General features: G+C 52.5%; 1 protein-coding gene across 3 annotated transcripts in view; it reads left to right on the top strand.

The window, feature by feature from the left end:
* Nucleotides 1-20,610, top strand: part of SLC26A11 (solute carrier family 26 member 11) — a 31,947-nt gene that overhangs the window by 10,239 nt on the left and 1,098 nt on the right. For all 3 annotated transcript variants that reach the window (XM_030923007.1, XM_030923008.1, XM_030923009.1), the window contains 10 exons: nucleotides 6,544-6,719; nucleotides 7,136-7,208; nucleotides 9,691-9,741; nucleotides 13,230-13,290; nucleotides 14,169-14,224; nucleotides 14,522-14,662; nucleotides 15,741-15,868; nucleotides 16,177-16,276; nucleotides 16,758-16,891; nucleotides 19,558-19,630. In XM_030923007.1, the coding sequence (XP_030778867.1) occupies nucleotides 6,544-6,719; nucleotides 7,136-7,208; nucleotides 9,691-9,741; nucleotides 13,230-13,290; nucleotides 14,169-14,224; nucleotides 14,522-14,662; nucleotides 15,741-15,868; nucleotides 16,177-16,276; nucleotides 16,758-16,891; nucleotides 19,558-19,630 (993 nt within the window). The remainder of the gene's footprint in view (nucleotides 1-6,543; nucleotides 6,720-7,135; nucleotides 7,209-9,690; nucleotides 9,742-13,229; nucleotides 13,291-14,168; nucleotides 14,225-14,521; nucleotides 14,663-15,740; nucleotides 15,869-16,176; nucleotides 16,277-16,757; nucleotides 16,892-19,557; nucleotides 19,631-20,610) is intronic.

Here is a 20,610-nt window from a genome sequence, read left to right as displayed (position 1 = left end):
TTGAAACCAGCTTGGCCAACATGGCGAAACCCGTCTCTACTAAAAATACAAAAATTAGCTGGATGTGGTGGCGTGTGCCTGTGATCCCAGCTACTCGGGAGGTTGAGGCAGGAGAATCGCTTGAACCGGGAGGCAGAGGTTATAGTGAGCCAAGATTGCACCACTGCACTCTAGCCTGGCAACAGAGCGAGACTCCGTCTCAAAAAAAAAAAAAAAAAGAAGTCAAAGTTTGGGAACTGCTTAGAGACCCCATGTTTCTTAGAGACTTGTTTTGTATTACTTTAGGAGATGGTGAGTCAGGTGCGGCCACAAGGGGAGACCGAGAAAGGCTCAGGAAGAAAACCAGTTTATTGTACTCCCAGGTCCTAGAGACAGGAGGCACAGCATGCCACGTAGGGCCATGTCAGAGGACACCAGGGTGGCCAGGAGGAGAAGCCAAAGCTGTGGTTTAGGCCACAGCCTTTACTGAGGTTTTCACGATAAAGGCAAGGTGAAGAAAGGTGACCAGCTTAGGACTGGCAGTTGGAGGAATTTTGGTGGGTTTCAGGCGTAAGGCAGAAAAATCTTGCCTCCTGGGGTGCAGGCCAGGCTGGTGGAGGAAGGATGGCTCCAGAGGGGTTAGCTGGCATATCAGAGACATACTTAGGGCTGCTTTTGTCTTTAAGACTTGCCTAACCCTGAAGGCAGTCTCTCCACAGCCAGAAAAGTCTTGTAAGATGTCAAAACGTCGTAATGTACAGAAACTTGAGAAACATTTACAGTGTAGGGCTGCCGTCTCCTTTCTCCCAGCGTGTGTAGCATTGTTCTGGGGAAACTACTTAAAAAGCTTTTGATTCTTTTTTTTTTTTTGAGACAGAGTCTTGCTCTGTCGCCCAGGCTGGAGCGCAGTGGCCGGATCTCAGCTCACTGCAAGCTCCGCCCCCTGGGTTTACGCCATTCTCCTGCCTCAGCCTCCCGAGTAGCTGGGACTACAGGCGCCCGCCACCTCGCCCGGCTAGCTTTTTGTATTTTTTAGTAGAGACGGGGTTTCACCGTGTTAGCCAGGATGGTCTCGATCTCCTGACCTCATGATTCGCCCGTCTCGGCCTCCCATTTTTTTTTTTTTTTTGAGACAGAATCTCTCTCTGTTGCCCACGCTGGAGTGCAATGGTGTGATCTGGGCTCACTGCAACTTCCACCTCCCAGGTTCAAGCAATTCTTGTGCCTCAGCCTCCCAAGTAGCTGGGATTACAGGCTTGCACCACCAAGCCCAGCTAATTTTTGTATTTTTAGTAGCGATGAAGTTTTGCCATGTTGGCCAGCCTGGTCTCAAATTCTTGGCCTCAAGTGATCCACCTGCCATGGCCTCCCAAAGTGCTGGGCCACCACACCCAGCCTCCTATCTTTTTACTTTTAACGTATTTAATCGATTTGTGTTCTTGTGTTTAATGGTATGTTTTGTAGGCAGCATATAGATGGGATTTGTTTTTAATCTGATAATCTCTGCCTTTTAATTGGAAGGTTATGCCATTTATATTTAATGTCATTATTGGTATGTTTGACTTTAGATCTACCATATTGCTGTCTGTTTCCTGTTTGTCTCATTTGTTCTTTGTTCCCTTTTCCCCCTCCTTCTACCTCTATTGATTAGTTTTTATGATTCCATTTTATGTCCTTTATTGGCTGATTAGCTGTAACTGCTGTATTTAGTTTTTGTTTCTAAGTGGCTGCTTTAAGGTTTGTGGTAAACATCTTTATCTTGCTACAGTATACATTAAACTTCAATTTCATGTGACATTAGAACCTTATAGCAGGCCAGGCGCAGTGGCTCACACCTGTAATCCCAGCACTTTGGGAGGCCGAGGGAGGCAGATTGTCTGAGCTCAGGAGTTCAAGACCAGCCTGGGGAACATGGCAAAACCCCATCTCTACCCAAAATACAAAAAGTTAGCCAGGCATGGTGGTGCATGACTGTAATCCCAGCTGCTGGGGAGGCTGAGGTGGGAGAATCACTTGAATCTGGGAGGCAGAGATTGCAGTGAGCCAAGATCCATCACTGAAGCTGCAAACTCCTGGACTCAAGTCATCCTCCTGCCTCAGCCTCCTGAGTAGCTTGGTCTACAGGCATGCGTCACCACATGTGGCTAATTTTTAAAATTTTTTTGTAGAAACGGGCTGTGTTGCTCAGGCTGGTCAAAGATTCTAGGCCTCAAGTGATGCTCCTGCCTCAGCCAACCAAAGTGCTGAGATTGCAGGTGTGAGCCACCATTCCCTGCAGGAACAAAGTCTTTTATATTTATGCACGTAGTAACTGTTTCTGGTGCTCTTAATTCCTTTGTACAAATCCAAATTTCCATCTGGTGTCATTTTCCTTCTACCTGAAGGACTTTAGTTTTTCTTCTGTTGCAGGCCCGTTGGTGATTAATTCTTTCAGCTCTTTCTTTCTTTCTTTCTTTCTTTCTTTCTTTCTTTCTTTCTTTCTTTCTTTCTTTCTTTCTTTCTTTCTTTCTTTCTTTCTTTCTTTCTTTCTTTTCTTTCTTTTCTTTCTTTTCTTTCTTTTCTTTCTTTCTCTCTTTCTTTTCTTTCTTGAGAGCGGATTCTCTCTGTCACCCAGGCTGGAATGCAGTGGCGCAATTACAGTTCACTGCAGCCTTAGACTCCTAGATTCAAGCAATCCTCCTGCCTCAGTCTCCTGAGTAGCTGGGACTATAGGTGTGCATCACCATGCCTGGATGCTTTTTTATTTTTACTTTTTGTAGAGATGGTGTCTTCCTACATTGCCCAGGCTGGTCTCTAACTCCTGGGCTCAAGGGATCCTCCCACCTTGGCTTCCAGAGTGTTGGAATTACATGTGTGAGCCACTACTCCTGGTCTTCTTTCAACTTTTGACGTTTGTGTGTCTGAAAGTCTATTTTGTCTCATTTTTCAAAGATAGTTTTGCTGGTGATATAATTCTCAACTTTTTTTTTTTCAGTACTTTCTAAAAAAAAATATTTATTTATTTTTTTATTTTGAGACAGTGTCTCTCTGTGTCACCCAGGCTGGAGTGCAGTGGCACGATCTTGGCTCACTGCGTTCTCTGCCTCCTGGGTTCAAGCGATTTTCCTGTCTCAGCCTCCTAAGTAGATGGAATTACAGGCACATGCCACCATGCCCGGCTAATTTTTGTATTTTTAGCAGAGACAGGGTTTCACCATGTTGGCCAGGCTGGTTTCGAACTCCTGACCTCAGGTGATCCACCTTCCTTGGCCTCCCACAGTGCTAGGATTACAGGCGTGAGCCACTGTGCCTGGCCTCAGGACTTTAAAGATGCTATTCTGCTGTCTTCTGGCCCACTTCGTTTCAAGGAGTGTGCTCTCATTCTTATTTTTGTTCCTCTGTATGTAGCCTTTTTCTCCACTGCTTTTAAAATATTCTTTATCACTGGTTTTAGGCAGTTTCATAATGTGGCTTGATGTAGTGTTTTTTGTTTGTTTGTTTTTTTCTGTGTTTATGCTTAGGATTCATTGAACTTCTTAGATATGTGGGTTTGCAGTTTCATCACATTTGGAAAATATACACCCATCTTTTCTTGAAATCTTTGCAGTGTCCCCCTATGATACGATTCCACAGAATTTTTTGCAGACGCCCATACCTGTATTTCAGGCACCTCGAAGCTGTTCCCACAGCTCACTTGTGATTTTCAGTCTTTCCCATTGTGTATTTCATGTTGGATAGTTTCTACTGCTACATTTTAGTCTTTTTTTTCTGTAATGTCTCCACTGTTGTTAATTGTATCAAGTGCTTCTTCCATCTCAGACACTGTGGTTTTCATTTCTAGAAATCCAATGTGAATCTTTTTTTTCTTTTTCTTTTCTTTCTTTCTTTTCTTTCTTTCTTTCTTTTCTTTTTTTTTTTGAGATGGAGTCTTGCTCTGTCACCCAGGGCTGGAGTACAAGTGGCGCGATCTCGGCTCACTGCAAGCTCCACCTCCCAGGTTCACGCCATTCTCCTGCCTCAGCCTCCCGAGTAGCTGGGACTACAGGCGCCCGCCACCACGCCTGGCTAATTTTTTTGTATTGTTTTAGTAGAGACGGGATTTCACCATGTTAGCCAGGATGGTCTCGATCTCCTGACCTCGTGATCCGCCTGCCTCGGTCTCCCAAAGTGTTTAGATTACAGGCATGAGCCACCGCGCCCGGCCTTTTTTTTTTTTTTTTTAAGATGGAGTTTCACTCTATCACCCAGGCTGGAGTGCAATGGCGCAATCTCGGCTCACTGCAACCTCTGCCTCCCGGGTTCAAGTGTTTCTCCTGCCTCAGCCTCCCAAGTAGCTGGATTACAGGCACCCGCCACCACACCTGGCTAATTTTTGTATCTTTAGTAGAGACAGAGCTTCACCTTGTTGGCTGGGCCGGTCTCGAATTCCTGACCTCAGGTGATCCACCTGCCTCGGCCTCCCAAACTGCTGGGATTACAGGTGTGAGCCACCATGCCCAGTCTCAATTTGAATCTTTTAAAATGTATTTTGTACATCTTCACTTAACAGTTGCAGTCTTTCCTCTCGTTTTTTTTTTTTTTAAGTATGCGGAATTTGGTTACAGTTACTCTTTTAATGTTCTATTAACTATTTTAATTCTTTTAATGTCCTATTAAATTACATTTGGTTACAGTTACTCTTTTAATGTCCAGTTAATTCTGTCATCTTTAACTATGTTACTTATGGGTCTTTTTTTTATTTTTATTTTTTGAGACAGGGTCTCACTGTGTCACCAGGGCTAGAGTACAGTGGCATGATCATGGTTCACTGCAGCCTCAACCTCCCAGGCTCAAGTGATCATCCCACCTCAGCCCCCCAAGTAGCTGGGACTACAGGCATATGCCACTGTGCTCAACTAATTTTTTATTTTTTGTAGAGATAGTGTCTCACTAATTTGCTGAGGCTGTCCTCAAACTCCTGGGCTTCAGCGATCCTCCTGTCTTGGCCTCCCAAAGTGTTGGGATTACAAGCATGGGCCACTGCAGCCAGCCATATTTTCCTGCTTCTTTGTATGCCTGGTAATTTTTGTTTGCATGGATGCTAGATTTTGTGAGTTTGAGGTTACTGCATGCTGGATATTTTTGTATTCTATAAATCTTCTTGAGCTTTGTTCTGGGATACAGTTAAGTTTCTTAGAACAGTTTGATCCATTTAGGATCTTACTTTTTTTTTTTTTTTTTGAGACGGAGTCTCGTTCTGTCGCCCAGGCTGGAGCGCAGTGGCTGGATCTCAGCTCACTGCAAGCTCCGTCCCCCGGGTTTACACCATTCTCCTGCCTCAGCCTCCCAAGTAGCTGGGACTACAGGCGCCCGCCACCTTGCCCGGCTAGTTTTTTGTATTTTGTTAGTAGAGACGGGGTTTCACCGTATTAGCCAGGATGGTCTCGATCTCCTGACCTCGTGATCTGCCCGTCTCGGCCTCCCAAAGTGTTGGGATTACAGGCTTGAGCCACTGCGCCCGGCCAGGATCTTACTTTTAAGCTTTGTGAGCTGGACCAGAGCCGTGTTCATTCTAGGGCAAGCCTAATCTGGCCCACCACTTGATTTTGTAAATAAAGTTTTATTGGAAAGTAACTCCCATTCGTTTACTTTGTCAATGTCAACTTTTATGCAGTAATAACAGACTTGAGTAGTTGCACCAGAGACTTTATGGCCCACAAAGCAGAAGGTTTTTAGTATTTAGTCCTTTACAGAAAAAATTTGCCAACCCCAGGCCTTGGGCTAATCTCCACTGCTGAGGTAAAACCCTCAGGAGTCCCTGATACTCCATGAATTATGGGGGTTTTCACTCTGGTGTGAGTCCCTGGGATTGTCCCTTGTAACCCTCTTCCCCACTGTGGATTTGGGTCTTTTTCGCCCCACTTTGCCTCGACCAGTTCTCTGCTGCACACCCGAGGGCACCTCTGCAGATCTCTGAGCTCTGTCTCCGGCCACCCTCTCTGCTCCTGTGACCTTGCTGTCAGCTCCAGCTGCAGGCCTCCTCAGACTCCCTCCCAGCATTGCCCCCGAACTCAGGGCTCTGCTAGGGGTCCCCTCCATACACATGGGGACCATCGGGGAAACTGCAAGCAGCCAGCAGGGCAGTGACAGACTCACCTCCCTCGTTTCCCTGTGGCCGTCATGCCCGCTGTCCCGTGTCTTAGTGGCCATCATGCCCGCTGTCCCGCATTTTGGAGGCCATTGTTTCTGTTGTTCGGGGAAGGGGATACATCTGGCTTCTTCCTCCCTTGTGCTTTGAGGTGGATGTGCCCTGGGCACCTGATTTCAGAGAGTCTTTGCCGGGGTGCACGACGTCCAGTCACCTGGAGCTTGGTGGCAGGTGGCATATGCACCTGTCTGCAGCGTGCAGCTCTGCCATCCCACCTGTTCACCCTGCCACATAGCACTTGTGCCTGTGCTATGTTTCCCAGAGTGCAGAGTGAGGACTGTGGCCCAGCGGGGGCCTCTTCTGCCCCTGGGGTGTCTGCCCCAATAATCTGGAGGCAGCTGCGCTACCCCACGCTCGCCAGGAGCGGGGTCCTGAACGCACCTCTCCTTCTCTCCTAGCTCGCAACGCCCTGGTGGTCTCCTTCGCGGCCCTGGTTGCATACTCCTTCGAGGTGACTGGATACCAGCCCTTCATCCTAACAGGGGAGACAGCTGAGGGGCTCCCTCCAGTCCGAACCCCGCCCTTCTCAGTGACCACAGCCAACGGGACGATCTCCTTCACCGAGATGGTGCAGGTGGGCAGAGCCAGGAGCCAGGATGGCGTGGCCGAGGCTGCAGTGGCCCCTGGCCTGGCCCCTACCCTGGTGCGTCTGCTGGGTGCCGGGGGTCTGAGGTCAGTTGGGACAGCTGAGTCCTCAGGAAGGGACATCTCCGTCATTAAAGAATCCCAGGTCGGACGCAGCCTCAACGAGCTCAGGGATGTCACGTTTGTGTTCCGGGGTGCTTCTCCCGTTTTGGACTCCAGCTGAGATAAATTTGCTGTGTTCCTCCCAGCACCTGGCGCCTCTTCAAACAAGGAGGCGCATCCTGCAGCTGACAAGCACTTGCTCCTGTTACCTGTGGGGAGGTGTGGCTCCTTGCTGCCTTCATGGGTCACTGCCGGGTCCTACCCCTTAGGAAGGCCACTCACCATCCCTCTCTCCTCTCTCAGGACATGGGGGCCGGGCTGGCCGTGGTGCCCCTGGTGGGCCTCCTGGAGAGCATTGCGGTGGCCAAAGCCTTCGGTAAGACACCTGTCATCCACGCCCCGGGCCTCCCAGTGTGCCGGCTGGGCTAGGCCTGCCTGCTTTCTAGCTTGCTTTTATCTGTTACTAGTGTTAGAAATTTGAATTCGTAATACATGCTCATGATAGATATATACGTACTATGTACATATGATAAAGCTGGATCTATAACGAGACATCGCCCTCCCACCCCATGGTGTGCTGGTGAGTGTCGTAACAGCCTCTGCTCTTTGTGGAAATAAAAGGTTTTGCTTCGTGGCCCTTGCCGATGTCCATGGTGTAAATGCTGCTGTCTGATTTTGAGGTCACATCGCTGAACAGGGAGTTTGCACATGGAGCTGGGTTGAGATCTGCATGAACAACCATATTCTATGGCATCTCCACCATGTAGATACAGTGGGTGCAAATAACCTCATCAGCAGTAGCCAAATGCCAAATACATTAGGAAGTGATGAGTTTTAAGCATTATCTTTGGGCCAGGCATGGTGGCTCAGGCCTGTAATCCCAACACTTTGGGAGGCCAAGACAGGAGGCTCGCTTGAGTTCAGGAGTTTGAAACCCACCTAGGCAATATAATGAGACCTCGTTTCTATTAAAAATAAAAACTAGCCGGGCATGGAGCACACCTGTGGTACCAGCTGCTCGGGAGACTGAGGCAGGAGGATCACTTGAGCCCAGGAGGTCGAGGTGGCATTGAGCTGTGATAGTGCCACTGCACTCCAGCCTGGGCAGCAGAACAAGATCCTGTATTATCTGTTTAGTTGAAAGTTTTGGCCAGGCGTGGTGACTCATGCCAGTAATCCTATCACTTTGGGAGGCTGAGGTGGGCGGATCACGAGGTCAGGAGATCAAGACCATCCTGACTAACATGGTGAAACCCCATCTCTACTAAAAATACAAAAAAATTAGCCAGGCGTGGTGGCGGGCGCCTGTAGTCCCAGCTACTCTGGAGGCTGAGGCAGAAGAATGGCGTGAACCCAGGAGGCGGAGCTTGCAGTGAGCCGAGATCATACCACTGCACTCCAGCCTGGACGACAGAATGAGACTCTAAAAAAAAAAAAAAAAAAAAAAAAAAAGAAAGAAAAGAAAAGTTTGCCAACCTCTGTCTTAGATCCATGCTCCTGTGCCTTCCCCTCAAATCTTGGCCTGCTCACCTCTCTGAGATGGCCCATCTTAGACTTTCCAGTCGTCTCAACTGGTCATCAGAGAGGTTTCCAGTTTAAAATGTTTTTCTCGTTGGGCGCGTTGGCTCACGTCTGTAATCCCAGCAGTTTGGGAGGCCGAGGTAGGCGGATCACCTGAGGTCAGGAGTTCGATACAAGCCTGACCAACATGGTGAAACCCGATTTCTACTAAAAATGCAAAAATTAGCCAGGCGTGGTGGCATGCACCTGTAGTCCCAGCTACTCAGGAGGCTAAGGCAGGAGTATCTCTTGAACCTGGGAGGCAGAGGTTATGGTGAGCCAAGATCACTCCACTGCACTCCAGCCTGGGTGACAGAATAAGACTCCATCTAAAAAAATAAAAATAATAAAATAAAATGTTTTTCTTATTATAAAAAGTGTTGTAATCCCAACACTTTGGGAGGCCTAGGCAGGAGGATCGCTTGAGCTCAGGAGTTTGAAACCCACCTAGGCAACATAACGAGACCTCGTTTCTATTAAAAATAAAATTAGCTGGGCCTGGAGCACACCTGTGGTACCAGCTGCTCGAGATCCTAAGGCAGGAGGATCACTTGAGCCCAGGAGGTTGAGGTGGCATTGAGCTGGGATAGTGCCACTGCACTCCAGCCTGGGCTGCAGAACAAGATCCTGTATTATCTGTTTAATTGAAAGTTTTAATTTAATTGTTAATGGCTATGTTTATTAATATACATTCATTGTAGAAAATGTCAAAAGTGCAGAAATGAGTAAAGAAGAGACAAATCACCCATAATCTGTTTTACTACCACAATTAACTACTGTTTACATGTTTTCTTCTTGTTGTTTGAGACGGTCTCTGTTGCCCGGACTGGAGTGCAGTGGCACGATCTCATCTCACTGCATACTCAACCTCCTAGTCTCAAACCATCCTCCCACCTCAGCGTCCTGAATATCTGGGACTATAGGCACACACCACCATGCCCGGCTAACTTTTGTATTTTTTTGTAGAGATGGGGTTTTGCCATGTTGCCCAGGCTGGTCTCGAACTCCTGGGCTCGAGCGATCCTCCTGCCTTGGCCTCCCAAAGTGCTGCTATTACAGCTGTGAGCCACCGTACCTGGCCTGATTACATGGTATGGTACCTCTTTCCACTCTGTGATACATTCAAGCACATGTTTACATGCGCATGTATGTGAATATTTTAGATGTGTATTCATATAGTTATATTTACAAAACTTAATGCCATATGTAGAAATTCATAATCTGTTTTACATTTTGTGAATACTTTTTGAGTGATGTTGAATATCAGTGACCATGTCTTTACTGTTGGTTCCCTTTAGCATCTCAGAATAATTACCGCATCGATGCCAACCAGGAGCTGCTGGCCATTGGTAAGACCCCAGCTGTGGGGAAGACCCCCCGTGGGCCTCCAGGGACCCAGGCCTGCCCCTGTGTCTCCTGCGTCGTAGGAAGACCGTGATGGTGGTGATGAACTGGGAGGGCAAAGGTGGCCCCGGATGGGCTCTTCGGGAATATTTTGTTTTGTTTTGGGTTTTTGAGACAGAGTCTCGCTCTGTTACCCAGGCAGGAGTGCAGAGGTGCGATCTCGGTTCACTACAACCTCCGCCTCCCAGGTTCAAGCAATTCTCCTGCCTCGGCCTTCTGAGTAGCTGGGATTACAGGCGTGTGCCACCATGCCTAGCTAATTTTTGTATTTTTAGTAGAGACGGGGTTTTACCATGTTGCCCAGGCTGGTCTCGAACTCCTGACCTCAGGTGATCTGCCTGCCTCGGCCTCCCAAGGTGCTGAGGTTACAGGCATAAGCTACCGCACCTGGCTCTTCTGGAATATTAATAAGAACTCATTGCCAGACCTCCACACTGCTCAGTTTAACCCCTAAGAATAAGGAGCTGACCTCTGTTATCTGTCCGACCACTTGCTGAGCACCTGTGCTGTGTACACGGCCCTGAGGTCTGTAGCCTTGGTCTAGATCCAGGAACACCTGGAATGTCCCACCTCAAGGAGGGAGCGGCCAGGGACAGGGTCGAGAGCTGAAGGCTGTGGCCGGGGGAGTCCAGAGCAGTCTTCTGATTGTACCCGCACCCTGCCCTGTGCCTCCCTCCGGGCAGGGGCAGGTGGATTCATGAAGACTCGGGGGCCCTAAGTTGCCTGCCTGTGGATGGGGGGTCGTGCCTGCTTTCACTGTTTAGTTTCCTCTTGTTATATCTCTGCAGGCTGACTTCTTAGTGGTGTATTTTGAGACTACAGTGTGAATATATATATATATTTTGTGTGTGAGACTGAATCTTGCTTTATTGCCTGGGCTAGAGGGCAGTGGTGCGATCTCAGCTCACTGCAACCTCTGCCTTCTGGGTTCATCTGATTCTCCTGCCTCAGCCTCCTGAGTAGCTGAGACTACAGGCGCGCGCCACCATGCCTGGCTACTTTTTGTATTTTTAGTAGGGATGGGGTTTCACCATATTGGTCAGGCTGGTCTCAAACTCCTGACCTCGTGATCCACCCGCCTCGGCCTCCCAAAGTGCTGGGATTACAGGCACCCGCCACCGCACCCAGTCCCGTGTGAATCTTAAATTCAGTTATCGTGACTGACTCGTGGGACCCAGGCCTTCCTGCCTTTCCTTCTCTCCCCTCATGAGACTGGAGCAGGGTAACCCAGGAAGCACCATGGGCTTCTTCCCAAGGGGTGTCCACCCTGACAATTTCGTGAGAGCCATTTGGCTTCTTGACAGCAAAGTGAGTGACCCAGGTTGGGTCACAAAGGGACGTTGCCCAGGCTCCTCTCCGAGCCATGGAGAGCGAGGCATTAGTTGAGTGGTGGAGCTCGGCTTCCTAGGACTCACACACTCTCAGGCCGAGAGAATCCACGGCCTCCCTGAAGCCCCCCAGTAAATCTTCCAAATGTGATTTCCCAGAGCATCCCATTCCCATTACTTTACTTATTATAATTGTTATTTGAGACGGAGTCTTGCTGTGTCGCCCAGGCTGGAGTGCAGTGGCACGGTCTGGCTCTCTGCAACCTCCGTCTCCTGGGTTCAAGCAATTCTGCCTCACCCTCCTGAGTAGCTGGGATTACAGGCGCCTGCCCCCAAGCCCGACTGATTTTTGTATTTTTAGTAGGACGGGGTTTTGCCATGTTGGCCAGGCTGGTCTCGAGCTGCTGACCTCTGGTGATCTGCCTGCTTTGGCCTCCCAAAGTGCTAGGATTACAGGCCTGAGTCACAGCCCCTGGCCCTATTCCCATTACTTTAAAAATACCACAGAACTATTCTGATGGCACGCTGAGTTCCAGGGATACAACGCAGACAGTGCGAAGGTCAAGGTTACTGTGACAGCCATGGGATTCCTTCATCTCAGATAGGCCAGATAGGCTTCAGCAGCTGCACAGCAAGAAGCTGGCTGATGTGAGCCCATAAAGGCCAAGCTGGGAGGGGTCACCCTGGTCAGCTTTGGCTCACAGAGTTGGGTCCCCAGCCCAAGCTGTTGCAGAGTGAGGATGATCCCGTGCAGCCTGCGGTCACCGCAGGCCTCTGCTGAGACCTCCCACGCCTGCATTTCCTTGCCTTATCCCCCCTCTCTCAGGGCTGTGAGCTGGGCTGTGTCATCTGGGATGCCCTGATACTGAGTTGGCCCCAGCCCAAGCTACCTTGAGAGCAGGCCCTGCACCTTTGAGACCTGAGAACTCCCTGTGGGTCTTAGCGAGCAGGAGGGATTCTGGTTTTAGTGGTGAGACAGATGCTGGTGGGAGCGTGGGGTCTACCTGAGCAGTGATCCCCGTTCTTGGGCCTCAGCGATGCTGCAGGCGTGGGCTTTGTCTGTTGTCGGCAGCCAGCATCACCTGGGGAGGCAGCATACCAGCCATGACCTTGGCCTCACTGTGGCTGTCGTCTCATGAGAAGGAGTGCTGGGTTTGAAAGGAACTGGGTGGAGAACTGTGGGCAGCCACTGACCTCCCGAGCACGTAGAGTTTGTCTGACTTTGTCTGACGGGCGCTTTCATCTCAGCTGTCACCCGCTCCTGGGTGGTGAGATGCTCCCCTCTGTTATGCGTGGGGAAGGCATGTCCTAGTCACACAGGAGAGGCTGATTGAGAAGTGTTTGAAAGCTAGGATCTGACTGGGCGTGGTGGCTCACACCTGTAACCCCAGCACTTTGGGAGGCTGAGGTGGATTTATCACCTGAGGTCGGGCGTTTGAGACCAGCCTGGCTGACATGGCAAAACCCTGTCTCTACTAAAAATACAATTAACTGGGTGTGGTGGCTCATGCCTGTAGTCCCAGCACTTTGGGAGGCCAAGGCAGGTGGATCACCTGAGGTCAGGAGTTTGAGATCAGCCTGACCAACATGGTGAAACCCCATCTCTACTAAAAATGCAAAAATTAGCCAGGTGTGGTGGCACATGTCTGTCTGTAGTCCCAGCACTTTGGGAGGCCAAAGCAGGTGGATCACTGAGGTCAGGAGTTTGAGATCAACCTGGCCAACATGGCAAAACTCTGTCTCTACTAAAAATACAAAAATAAGCCAGGCGTGGTGGTACGTGCCTGTAATCCCAGCTACTCGGGAAGCTGAGGCAGGAGAATCGCTTGAACTGGGAGGCGGAGGCTGCAGTGAGCTGAGATCGTGCTACTGCACTCCAGCTTGGGCAACAGCCAGACTCTGTCTCAAAAAGAAAAAAAAAAAAAGGCTGGGCTCTGCATCTGCAAGAGTGTGGCCTGTTTTCTTCCCTGAAAGAGTGCACAGGCTCAGGCCCCCAGGATAATTCTCGCGAGCCCCGCCTTCCTTCTGGGTTTTTATCCCCTCCCCATCTTTCCCTCCATTCTGTGTGCCCACCTCCCCGATCAGCCTGTCTTGCTCCTCCCCAGGCCTCACCAATGTGTTGGGCTCCTTCGTCTTCTCCTACCCAGTCACAGGCAGCTTTGGACGGTGAGTGACCTGTCTTCCACTTCTGCTTGCCCACGTTGGATGCCTTTACGTTGTTATCCTGACGAGGAGTCTGCCTGCCCTGACCCTGGCGCCCCGTCCTCTGCTGTGAACTCTCCGTGGAGGGGCAGGGCTGGGGGTCACCCCGCTGTCCTCTAGGGTGTTCTGTTTCTTTACTCTCATAGATGGTCCTGCAGTTTAATACTAGAAACTTCCACCGGGCGTTGTGGTATACCCTTGTTATCCCATTTACTCTGGAGGCGGAAGCGGGAGGATCGCTTGAGCCCAGCAGGTTGAGGCTGCAGTGAGTTGTGACTGCACCGCTGCACTCCAGCCTGGGCAACAGAGCAAGACTCCGTCTCTAAAACAAATACTGGAAAGTTCCCAGCACGTCAAAGCCCTTGTAGCTCCTGGTGCCGGAGTCAATTCCTAAAAGGACGTGGAGACAGGAAGGGCTGCAGCTCTGCCCTGAAGAAGCCAGGCGTGAGGCTTAGCCCAGACGCCCTGGGGCCCCTCCTCAGTCAGGACAGCAGGATGGGGGTGATCTGTGGCTTAAAGGAGAGGAGGCACCGCTTGGCAGTGCCCAGTCCGCCAGCTGCTGACGCTCACCCTGCAGGGTGTGGGGCCCCCACCTGGATGGGGGCAGGAACCCAAAAGGACGTGTGCTTCCTGAACTGCTTCTTATAGTCAGGGTGGCCTGAGCACAGCGGTCTGTGACTGCACCCTAAGTCTCTCTCTACCTTGCCCCTCTTGCAGTCCCCGCCTGCTTCCTAAGCCATGCTGGGAGCTGACGTCCCCTCAGAAGAACAGCCACAGGGTGTGGACTGAGATCTCCCCTTTCCCGGCCCCTGGTGACTGACAGTCTCTATGTTGCCTTCCAGGACAGCTGTGAACGCTCAGTCGGGGGTGTGCACCCCGGCGGGGGGCCTGGTGACGGGTGAGGCCCTCCATCTTCCCCTTGTGCCCCCAGCCCTGAGAGTGGGAGAAAGGGAGGAGGGGGCCCAAGAGATGTCCCTTTGGCTCATGGGCCGTGTGCCCCGGACTGCACAGGGACTTGGGGGGCCACAGAGGAGTAGGGGGACTGCAGGAGACTGAGCAGGGGCTAGGGGCCTTGACACTTGTCGCCCTACCCCTGCCCCCGTCCCCAGTGGGCTCCGCTGAACAGGAGGCTGCTATGGTGCGTGCTGGGGGGACCCTGCCACCTGAGGTCACCCGTGTTGCTGCGCCCCCGCAGGAGTGCTGGTGCTGCTGTCTCTGGACTACCTGACCTCACTCTTCTACTACATCCCCAAGTCCGCCCTGGCCGCCGTCATCATCATGGCCGTGGCCCCGCTGTTCGACACCAAGATCTTCAGGACGCTCTGGCGCGTTAAGAGTACGTTCTTGTCCTACGGGGAGAGCACTGTGATGCAGTGTCTGAACGCGGAGAATGTCATTTGTGCTACACCATTTTCCTGCAGCCACCGCTGCGGGGCTGGGGCTGGGAAGTTAGGGCAGTCCTGGAACAGAGGAGTGGATGGCCAGGAGATGACCCCAGAGATGGTCCAGAGGCTCAGTGGGAAGAGCTGGAGCTCCTTGTCCTGACACCTGGGGTCCTGAGGGGAGCACTGACCCGGGGGAGGGTCCCCTCCTGATCCCCCTGCCCTCATTTCCACCCTCCCTGCTGCCTCTAGCCACCGCTCTGCCCGGCCCAGCTGGGGGAGGGACGGGAGACGTGCCTGGTAACCAGGGGCAGTGGAGCAGCCTGGCACTCAGGCCCTGACTGCCAGGTCCTTTAACTTAACATGTGTTGTTTTCTTTTGTTTGTGGAAGAAGCACGGAGTAGGTTCACCTAGCTGACTTGGCATTTTCTGGTCAGCTCCAGCAAGTTGCCAGGTGAAAGGATGGATAATTTTCTTGCACGCCTGTAGCATGCCAGGGCCTTTCGCATGCCAGTGCACTGGGGCTTTAGAGCAGCCCTGAAACATGTTAATATGCACACGTGGAATGGGATGGTCGCTACCACCAGAAACCGAGGCTTAGCCAGGGTGGGGCGGGCCTGACCTATGTGAGGTGGAATCCCCGCCAGGCCTGAGCCCATGCACTTTGTCCCCAGGGCACCTTCTCGGCCAGATCTCAAGAGTTCACGTGGTCCCTGCCCCACTCCCCAGGCCAGCTCTGTGCCCTGACAAGCCGCTGCCACTCCCCTCCCTGAGGTGGGAGGCCAGGGACCGAGCGGGCAGGTCTCAGCTGCGCTCAGCTCGGATGAGGAGGGCATTTCCTGCCTTCGACTTGAAGGCTGGCCTGGTCAGCAGCTGCTGTCCCCAAGTCCTCAGGAGTCCCCTCGGGGGCTGCTTTGGGTCCATGAGCACCTTTACTCATATGTGGGGGGTAGAAAGCTCTCACTGGTCAGCAGGGCCATGTTGGGGGCTTGGGTGGCTGCCAGGCGTCCCTCAGCAGCGCCCGTCTCCTAGGGCTGGACCTGCTGCCCCTGTGCGTGACCTTCCTGCTGTGCTTCTGGGAGGTGCAGTACGGCATCCTGGCCGGGGCCCTGGTGTCTCTGCTCATGCTCCTGCACTCCGCAGCCAGGCCCGAGACCAAGGTACCCTGCTGTGGCCTCTGAGTGGGGAGTGTGCTGGGGGCAGGACTCCTGGGCACGGTCTTATGTGTTGAGGGTCTGGGGTGATGGTGGTTGTGGGCGCTGCTGAAGGGGACCGCTTGCTGGCAGGCGGGCAACCACCCTGCTATAAACCATGGTGTTCTCCCACTGTGTGGGGGCCATGGGGGTCTCCCCTTAGCACCCCACTCCCGGTTCCCTCCAGCGCGCTAGGTTGGGTGGGGGCTTCCTGCTTGGGACAGGCCAAGCCTGGTGGAGGCTGCCCGGTCTCCAGGACTCACTCCTCCCTGCAGGTGTCAGAGGGGCCGGTTCTGGTCCTGCAGCCGGCCAGCGGCCTGTCCTTCCCCGCCATGGAGGCTCTGCGGGAGGAGATCCTAAGCCGGGCCCTGGAAGGTGCATGGGCGGGGGCCAAGGTGGTCTGAGGTTGCTCCCCTGTCCGCTGCCCCCCACTCCCAGCTGTTCAGGACCCCAAGGCCCTGTCCCCGACACTCTCCAGTCCACAAGGATTCAGGCATCTCTGAGTGGGCAGGACTGTCCCCTGTGGGCCTCAGCCAGTGACTGCTGCAGCAAGGGTGGTGGCTTCCCACGTATCACTCCTTCCCTGCCCCTAAAGTCCCCTTCCTGTTTCTGGGGGGTTGATTTTAGGGGAGCCAAGGGCCTGTGAGTCCTAGGAGGGAAACAGCTGCTGCTGTCATCAAACAGTTGTGTGTCTGGTCCTGCCACCCGAATCCCCCAACTGGGTGACTCAGTCCCCACGAGATGGAGCACTCTGGCCTCTCTGTCCCCTGCCCCTGGCCAGAGCCTCCTTTGGCCTCTGCAGAGCGGCTTTGGGCTGCTCTGCGTGGCATGACCTGGCTCGGACCTGTCTCCCCAGTCTCCCCGCCACGCTGCCTGGTCCTGGAGTGCACCCATGTCTGCAGCATCGACTACACCGTGGTGCTGGGGCTTGGCGAGCTCCTCCAGGACTTCCAGAAGCAGGGCGTCGCCCTGGCCTTCGTGGGCCTGCAGGTGGGTGTGTGCTGGGCTGCCTTAGGGGTTAGCAGCTGCCTCAAGTCCTTCCTGTGCCTGCCTCCCGTGGTGAATGTGACATTTCTGGGCTATGATACTGGACGGCCCTTCGGCCAGTGCTGGCTCTGCCTCTGATTTAAACAGTTCTCGTTCCCATCTGGCCTTCCTCGTCCCTCCCTGTGGAATGGGGAGCGGTGGCCCCCAGTCCTCTGAGGGGTCACATTATGGCTTCATTTCCCTGGTGGGCACTGCTACACTGTCCTCGGTGCTGGGGACACACGGTGAATGAGGGTCAGTCCCTGCTCTCAGAGGAATTGTGTTTTAGGAAACAAAAAGAGACAGGTGAGGCCGGGCGCGGTGCCTTACACCTGGAATCCAGCACTTTGGGAGGCCGAGGTGGGCAGATCACCTGAGGTCAGGAGTTCAAAATCAGCCTGGCCAACATGGTGAAACCCCATCTCTACTAAAAAATACAAAAAAAGGCCGGGCGCAATGGCTCAAGCCTGTAATCCCAGCACTTTGGGAGGCCGAGACGGGTGGATCACGAGGTCAGGAGATCTAGACCATCCTGGCTAACACGGTGAAACCCCATCTCTACTAAAAATACAAAAACTAGCCAGGCGAGGTGGCGGGCGCCTGTAGTCCCAGCTACTCGGGAGGCTGAGGCAGGAGAATGGCGTAAACCCGGGAGGCGGAGCTTGCAGTGAGCTGAGATCCGGCCACTGCACTCCAGTCCGGGCGACAGAGCGAGACTCTGCCTCAAAAACAAAACAAACAAACAAACAAAAAAAAAACGAGCCAGGTGTGGTGGTGAGCACTTATAATTCTAGCTACACGGGAGGCTGGGAGAGTTGCTTGAACCCAGGAGGCGGAGGTAGCAGTGAGCCGAGATCCCACTACTGTACTCTAGCCTGGGCAACAGAGTGAGACTCCATCTCAAAACAAAACAAAAACAGGTGCGCATAGAATTTCGTGAAAAACGTATTGTCAGGGCTTCCAGAGGCTGAAGACAGGTTTCTGTGGAGGCCGTCCTGTTCAGAGCTGCAGGTAAAATGTAGGGGCCGGGTTCCGGGCCCTGCATCTTAGGCCTTACCTGGGAGCCTTCCAAACGCTGCAGGGTCAACATCCCAGGAATGTGGCCGGTGTTTGCAGAGAGGCAGGGGTCTCTGTTGCTGTGATTAAATGTGTGCTCCCTGCCAAGTCCTAGATGGCAGAACATGGGGGACTAGGGCGTGTCCCAGGCACTGAGAGGAAACATTCATGAACTAGCCATGAAACAGGAGGCTAACTGAACCGTATACCCACTGTGTGGGCCACAGCTGGTACTTGTCAGGGTTTTATTCATCCTCAACCTGGCCCCTGAGGCTAGTGCTATCTTTTTTTTTTTTTAGACGGAGTCTGGCTCTGCTGCCCAGGCTGGAGGTACAGTGGCGCGATCTCAGCTCACTGCAAGCTCCGCCTCCCGAGTTCACGCCATTCTCCTGCTCAGCCTCCCGAGTAGCTGGGACTACAGGCGCCCGCCACCTCGCCCGCTAATTTTTTGTATTTTTAGTAGAGATAGGCTTTCACCTTGTTAACCAGGATGGTCTTGATCTCCTGACCTCGTGATCCGCCCGCCTCGGCCTCTCAAAGTGCTGGGATTACAGGCGTGAGCTACCGCGCCCGGCCGGCTAGTGCTGTCTTCATCCCTGTGTCCAGAAGAGGTCATTGAGGCTCAGAGAAGCCAGGTAACCTGCCCACGGTCACACAGGATGGTGGACAGGGCTTCAGATTTGGGCATGTGCCTTCAGAGCTTTGCTCATAAGTGTTACATCCTATGTCATATTTGCAGAGCACATGTCTTCATGGTCTTTGGAGATGATTCACTTAAAAAAATACTCCTCTGGCCCAGACATGGTGGCTCATGCCTGTAATCCCAGCACTTTGAGAGGCCAAGGTGAGAAGTCAGGGGTTTGAGACCAGCCTGGCCAATATAGTGAAACTCTGTCCCTACTAAAAATACAAAAATTAGATGGGCGTGGTGGCACATGCCTGTAATCCCAGCTACTCGGGAGGCTGAAGCAGGAGAATTGCTTGAACCTGGGAGGCGGAGGTTGCAGTGAGCTGAGATCTCGCCATTGCACTCCAGCCTGGGCAACAAGAGCGAAACTCCGTCTCTAAAACAAAACAAAACAAAACAAAACAAAAAACTTCTCTGGGCCAGGCGGATTACAGGATTACATCTGTAACCCCAGCACTTTGGGAGGCCGAGGCAGGAGAATCACTTGAGGCCGGGATTTTGAGACCAGCCTCGGCAACATGATGAAACCCCATCAAAAAAATAGGAAAAATTAGCTGGACGTGATGGCGTGCACCTGTAGCTACTCCGGAGGCTGAGGTGGGAGGATCACTTGAGTCTGGGAGGTTGAGGCTGCAGTGAGCCATGATCACGCCACTGCATTCCAACCTGAGCGATGAGCAAGACCCTGTCTCAAAAAACAAAAAACTTTAAAAAAAAAATCCTCCTCTGACAGCTTTCCCCTGGGCTGTGTTTCTTCTCACCGTTTGCCGGTGTGGAGGTGAAGCTGTCCCTCTCCGGGAGACTCTGAGCTTGCGTGTCCACCAGGCTGCCTGCCCTGTGCTAGAGAGGGACATCCTGCCCTGGCTAAAGTCTGTCTGTCCCTCAGGTCCCTGTTCTCCGTGTCCTGCTGTCCGCTGACCTGAAGGGGTTCCAGTCCTTCTCCACCCTGGAAGAAGCAGGTGGGCACAGTCAGACATCCTGCGACTTTGGTGATTTTATAAAAATCGTAAATGCTTATTGTAAAAACTACAGGAAACCAGCTGGGCGCAGTGGCTCATGCCTGTAATACCAGCAGTTTGGGAGGCTGAGGTGGGCAGATCACCTGAGGTCAGGAGTTTGAGACCAGCCTGGCCAACATGGTGAAACCCCATCAGTACTAAAAATACAAATATTAGCTGAGTGTGGTGGTGGGCACCTGTAGTCCCAGCTATTCTGGAGGCTGAAGCAAGAGAATTGCTTAAACCCAGGAGGCAGAGGTTGCAGTAAGCCGAGATCGTGCCGCTGCACTCCAGCCTGCGTGAGAGAGCGAGACTCTGTCTCAAAAAAACACAAAAACAAAAATGGGAAACCACCTCCACCCCAGTCCACTTTGGTGATCACTCCAGACCCCTCCCCTAAACATGCATATGTACCTGCCTGTCAGTGTGTGGATATGTGTTTGTGGTTTTACATAAATGAGATCATTTCACACCTGGTGCTCTGGAACCCACGTTTTTCGTGCAGAAGGTTGGAAGAATGTCCTTCCAGCCGAAGTCCACACCGCGAGGGATCAGGACCAGGACAGAGCAGGGCCGGGTCAGGAGATCCAGAAGCCCCGGGACAGGAGGGACGGGAGGGACAGGAGCAGGGTAGGCGCTGAGCCCTGAGACAGCAATCGCTGGAGGTCTGAGCTGCAGCAGGTGTCAACAAGAGGATGGGCCAGCGATGCAGAGCGTCCACCCCAGCCCACACAGCAGGGGCCAGAGGGTCCCAGGCCCCAGTGCCAGGCCTCTTCCTCTTCCACTGAGGCCACAGCTGAAGCAGGGTCAGCTCCGTGAGAGTGAGGGGGGCGGATGTTGTACCAGCCTCGTTGGCTCAATGTGATGTCAGGGAGATTCACCCATGTTGTTGCTAGAAGGAAGCAGCTCAGATGCAGTGCACTGGAGATGGATGAGCAGAC

The sequence above is a fragment of the Rhinopithecus roxellana genome, chromosome 19, assembly GCF_007565055.1.
Source record: "Rhinopithecus roxellana isolate Shanxi Qingling chromosome 19, ASM756505v1, whole genome shotgun sequence".
NCBI lineage: Eukaryota > Metazoa > Chordata > Mammalia > Primates > Cercopithecidae > Rhinopithecus > Rhinopithecus roxellana.
The sequence above is the reverse complement of the archived record's forward strand: the minus strand, read 5'-3'. Positions and strand labels throughout refer to the sequence as shown.